The 6,000-nt window shown below is 42.3% G+C and overlaps 1 protein-coding gene across 2 annotated transcripts in view; it reads right to left on the minus strand.

The window, feature by feature from the left end:
- DAPK1 (death associated protein kinase 1) overlaps positions 1-5,651 on the minus strand; it is an 89,933-nt gene extending 84,282 nt beyond the window's left edge. For both annotated transcript variants that reach the window (XM_057418958.1, XM_057418959.1), the window contains exon 1: positions 5,421-5,651. In XM_057418958.1, the coding sequence (XP_057274941.1) occupies positions 5,421-5,482 (62 nt within the window). In that variant the 5' untranslated portion in view covers positions 5,483-5,651. The remainder of the gene's footprint in view (positions 1-5,420) is intronic.
- Positions 5,652-6,000: the final 349 nt, after the last annotated feature.

A 6,000-nucleotide genomic window follows, 5' to 3' on the forward strand; every position in this document is an offset into this window, starting at 1 on the left:
TCAGTACCCACGCAACCACCAGGGCCAAGACTTGCAGACAAGCAGAGAATAACCAACTTCTCCTCTGAGAGATAATAAGGCTAATACAACATTCACAAGGTTCACAAACAGCACAGTAAGAGTTCTTCACTGTAATCCAAATGTTGAAATTTTCAACTCAAAACCAAAAAAAGGCACGCAAAGACACCAACCAGGCTTCCTGCTCAAACAGTGGCTTGGTGGCTAATGCTTTCAGGGCTGTTCGCAAGGCCTTTGAAAAACTCATAAAACCCACTCAGTTTACTATAATTAATTATTGTGTTCTACCAGAATTTACACACACATAGCTATAGAAGCAGCGTCTTCCACGCTTGCAGTATTTATTGCTGTGTATGTACAAATAACATAGGAAACAGTACTGCAGAGGCCTGCATCTTCTGCATATTCATATTCAGTATTTAGCCATTTCATCGCCATATAAGAGGGAAGGTTAACACATGCCTCTTAATAGAGCAGTGGAGAGGAGATTACAGCAAGAGAATAAAAAAAAAACAAAAAAACAGAACTTGGAAATTTCAGTGTATCACAATTAAAAATTTCTTACCTACATGCAGTACTTTTAGCCTTACCAGATCATCTTTCACAGTGCTTTCCTCACCCCACCCCTCCCCCCCAGATGACTTCCTGACCTGGTAATTCCAAGGAAAAAATGTTATATTCTAACATTATTAAAGATGGTTGCCATGGATTTCAAATGTGACCATTTTGAAAGGAAGTATGACCTCAAAGGAATTTCACATCCTATACATATGACAATGGAGCTTGACAATACTCACACAATTTTAGTACGTTGGCTAGTTTACCAAGATTAGTTTAGAATGTCAAGCCTGAAAAGCACTCTGAAGTACAAATTCTAGTTGCCATCCAAGTATTTTTGTTTTCATGTTTATACTTTTTTGCTGTTCTAAAAAGCTGTGTTTTTGAAAACTGATATGTGAATAACCAAAACCACATACATGCATGCATATATATATATATATATATATATATATATATATATGTTCTGCCTACATAGTTCCTGTTTACTACAGAAATCAGTTTGAGCATCCAGGGGGAGGAAAAAAAAAAGAAAACCAAACCACAAAAAAAAAACCAACAAACCCTCTCTTTTCACTCAACACTCAAAAGAAGGTAAAAGAACATTTTTCAGATTGTAAATACACATTTGCATAGCTCCCTGGTCTCTCTTATCAGCATCTTCAGCATGTTATCCTTTGCATTTTTCTCTCACAACTGATAAGGTGATTAGATACCTTAGATAGCAGGGTTAGTTAGCTTACTGCTTTTTACTGCGAGCATGGCTGCTTAGTGAGCTACAAGCAGAAACAGACTAGTTTCCAAAACTGCTGAAATTCGTCACAGCTTTTATTCAACAAGTTGTAGGTGTTTCCCTGGTGAGTCCAGCAGTCCAAACAAGCTTGAAGTTTAAGGGTATGATAACTCCCTCTTGCATTAACAAGAATCTAAAAATTGCAAACCACAGTGCAATGCAAATACCATTCTTCAATTCCAAAGCTGTATTTCAATAATCTGCAACTCTTTTAGGAAGCATGTGGAAGTTTAAAGAAAAAAACCCCCGAACAGGGGAGGGGGCTAAAGGAGGAGGGAGCTGCTTGTAAGATCAAGGTCTAAATACCTTCAATTCACATAAATAAGACACAGTATGTCATTGATAACATAGCTTTGTTTGGGTATGTCTCCCTACAATTATTTAAGCAATGCCGCATTTCTCTCAGTGTGTAGCAACTCCCAAGTAAGGCCAGTCATAGGAGGATTACAAAAAAATAAAATAATAAATTAGTATTTTGATTAATTTGATCTATTTAAGCTTTTCATGCTCATGCTCACTGTGAGTGAGTCTGCACTTGTGGTGCAGGTTTTAAATACTGATAAACTTGAATTCCTGTCTTTTGGGTGGAATGGAGTAAAAGCACTGCAGCAGCATGTTTGAAATGCACGGTCGCATCACCTGCAACTGCAGGAGAATTAAAATGAACAGCTTGAGTATATTTCTTGCCTTTTCACGATAATCTCCACCACCACTCGACATTTCATGGTTGGATAATTACTCAACACGTCCGGAGGTAGCCTGCATCTGAACAATGCCAAGTAACAGGTACCACTCCAGATTTATAAGACAAAAAAAGTGTACACAATGCAACATAACACTGACCAAGAGCAGTGTCTTTGTATACATTCTACTCTAAAGACAGTATTTGATCCACAAGTCTCACACAAAACTCCCCTGGTACAAAAGCTTAAGACAAACAAACCTGAACATTTACAAATGTGTTAGAAGAAATCATGTACAGGCAAGACAAGTAAGGGTGATCCTGTCAGGATTTACAATCTCAAGTGCCTTTATTTTCCTTTGTTCTCCCCAGGCACAAATCAAAACAAACCAAAAGAATGGAATAAAACTTAAACATTTTAGTAAAAGGATGAGAACCATTTATTACTCTTTTCTGTAAAAGCACTGTGAAATGCCAGAAAACTAGAAAGTGCATTTTCAGCCCAGGCACATTATCCCTTCTCCTTGTTTCCAACAACTCTAGTTCTTATGCAGTATTCAAACCTCCATTACCCGTTTCAATCAAAAACTTCATTTACACAACCCATTTGCTTTCACCAACACATCTTTTTTAGATCACTCTTATTAAAATGATTTTTTTATTCTCACTTCTGTCAGAAGTATTACAAAGTACTAAAGATTGCTAAATAATTTACAAGGGAAAACAGTGAAGATTATTAAAATTTCTGAGTATATGCGTCTTCGCTGAGCTTTCTCAGAAGGCAGGTTGGCCTAGAATTTCATGATCCATTCATTCAAACACACCTCTGACAAGAGAAACTTACCTGTTCATTTATTCACCTTGTTTGTTACATGACTGCAGCAAAGCAAGAGGAAATAAAGGAATTCTTCCTAAGAAGGGGGGGGAAGGCTGATTTTGCAAAATAGAACCTTTCATCATTGCTTAGCTCAAGTATTAAATCATGATGTGGGCTCTCAGATGAACAGAAGAAATTTTAAAGTAAAAGGTGTTTTTAATATTCACAGCTTTCTGAGTTTTGAGCCTCAGTGTTGACAACTGCAACTACATTTGTATGCAAAGTAATGGTGAGAAACCTACATAAGGGGTAAAGGAGGAATAGAAACTCATGGGATTTACAAGGCAGTACTGCAAGCAACCACAGAAATTTAAGCTTTAAAAGAAGTTAAAAACACCACTAAAGTAAACCATACAACTATCCTAAGATTTGCTTACTCTTACAGTTTTATGGCAACACCTCGCAGTGAAATAATCTTTTTTTTTTTTTTTAATAAACGATGCTGAAGTGAAAGCTTTGGCCCTTTTAAATAACTGCACTTTTAACACAAAATCCCTGTCAAACACTTTGTGATGTTTTACCACCCACTGGCATTTTCTCACGAATGTATATAAAATTGATGAGGTTCTTGGTTTTCTTCACTTTTTTCAAGGAAGAGACAAAAGAGTTTAAAGTTCTTTAATATTCGTAAAATATTATAAGTTCAAACTGCATGCCAACCTCATATAGCACTGAGATGAACAAGAACAACCTCAGTACCATAATAACATGTTTATAACAGACCACATTAATATACCATTTCTTTACTACGCTCCTCCTAGTATTCTGCCAACTTGAAAAACACTTTTTTTTTTCTTTATAATATTACTCAGTGTTTGCACTTCCCCATTCTGTAAAAATGACATGCTTGGTCTTCACTGCTGTGTTCTGGAGCCAACATGACTTCCAAAGGGTGTCTGGAAAAATACCCATGTATTTAAGCATTTCTTATGTGAGTGGCCTAAGGCAATTACTCTCTTTTATAAATGTGTACTGGGGACCTAACACTGCACTGACACTTTAAAATAAATGAGAGAGGTTACGCAAACCTTAACACCTTCTAAACTAGAATACCGACATCATCTTCTCCCTGAAGAGCCTTAAGAAAATAGGTCAATCTCTAGATGTGTCTTTATTTTCTTCTGTAAAGTAAACCATGTATTTGTGTCTGTAAGCACAAGCATAGTTTTATTTTTAAGAGTCCAGACGCCTAAAACTAAATTTCAGAACACTTCATGCATTCTTGCCAAGAAGAACGGAAATTAAATCGAACAATTTTTTGTGTCCTAACAAAATATTTAGGCCTCACAACTTAAACTGTGGCTTGGCACGATAACATGTCTTTCTAACATGACGTCCAATAAGTTAATATGACTTCACCGTCCTACTAACATATTAACATGGACTGTCATTCTAGACATACAAAAAGCCAACCCAGAACACAACATGAAAGTATGTATTTATCATGTACCTGTACAAGTCACGGCAACAAACTTGTACATAAGTAGGGTGAAGGTTATTTTAAATACAGTCCAATGAAGTTTCCAATAATGCAGGAGTTTTTTATTTATTTGGTAGGGTTGGGTTTTTTTTTTAAGAAACAATGTTGTATTTCTAAGTTCCTGCCCATGCCAGTATCTCATTTACAACATTTGTTATAACTCGTCCCTTCACTGGAAAGGTACACACAAGCACACACATGATCATCTGCATGTTGTCATGTCCACTGCCCTGTGGTAATGAAACACTGATCCTCAGCTTTGAAATTGCCGAGATGAACACTACAAAAGGATTCCGCCATACTGATGTGCTAAAATACCACTGAATTCGCTCTGAAAGAAGGGGAAAGGAAGATGAAAAGGAGACTTGCACGTAACATAATTCAGTGTTAAACTGAATTAAACACGGAAGGCACTGAGAAAACAAGGCATCACTAACAGCATGGACTCAGAGGAGATCACTACACAGCACCCAAGCATCATAGCTCAGGCAGGCAACGCTTTATCGTCAGCGCTCTGCTCACATCCCCTCATCCGACTTCCAGCTTAACAGGGATACCCAGAAAGTGATCTCCACCGCACGGATGAAAAGCAATTTATCTCACTTCTTTAATCGTCTTATTAAAGCGAAACCAATAGATACGGAGCCCCTCACTACACACACACCACCAACTCCCGGGCTACAAACCCACCACGTTTTCAGCTACGCGCCGGGCTAGCAGCAGCCAGCCGTACATTTCGCAGCTGACCCCGCACAGCACCCCGACGGACACCAAGCAGAGACGGTACCACCGAAGAACTGCCCGGCTCCAAACCCACATCAGACCTCTATTATAAGCGCAAACGCGCTGTAGCTTAAAAGCCCACTCCCCTTTCTCAGAAGGGGCATCTCCCGTCAGGACTGAAAGGAGGCGCGGGGGTTTTTCAGGCGGTTTGAGCAGCGCCTGCCTTGGCCCCTCCGCGCTCAGCGGCAGCGGCTCCCTCTGCTCGAAGCCGGCACCGGCCCGCACCCACCTGCCGAGGTCCTCGCCCGTCTCGTAGTGCTCCTCCAGGTTCTCCTGCCTGAACACCGTCATGATCGCCGCCTCGCCTTCAGCCCGCTCTGCTCCGCGCCCTCATCACCAGCGCCCCGGAGCCGCCGGAGCCGCCCCGCGCTCAGCTACGCGCCCTGCGGAAGAGCACAGCTGTGGGTGAACTCCCCTGCCCGCGGCGGGGCGGTGTCCCTCCCGGCGCCGGGGCCGCCACCGTCCCCCGTCCGCTCCGCCCCGCCCCGCCCCGCCCCGCTCCGCTCCGCTCCGCCCCGGAGGAAGCGGCACCGAGGACACCTCCCCTACCCCGGCTCCTGCCCCTGCCCCGGCGGCGGGAGAAGAAAGCGGCGCCCGGAGCCCCGCCCCTCCTCCAGCAGCCGCACCGCCGCCCAGCTGCCGGCGCCCGGCTGCATTCCTCAGTGGCTCTGTTGCCTGGTCAACTGGGATGTACCGCCGGACCTGCGGCAGGAACCCACGGGCGTCCCCGTACCTAACTGTACCCAGCCCAGGGCAAGGACAGGAGGGTGAGGCGGGCGAATCCCCTCCCCACCGCCGGGCAGGGACTG

This window comes from Pezoporus wallicus, unplaced genomic scaffold, assembly GCF_028554395.1.
Source record: "Pezoporus wallicus isolate ANWC-B61680 ecotype Strahan unplaced genomic scaffold, APGP_CSIRO_Pwel_v1 contig_371, whole genome shotgun sequence".
NCBI classification, from domain to species: domain Eukaryota; kingdom Metazoa; phylum Chordata; class Aves; order Psittaciformes; family Psittacidae; genus Pezoporus; species Pezoporus wallicus.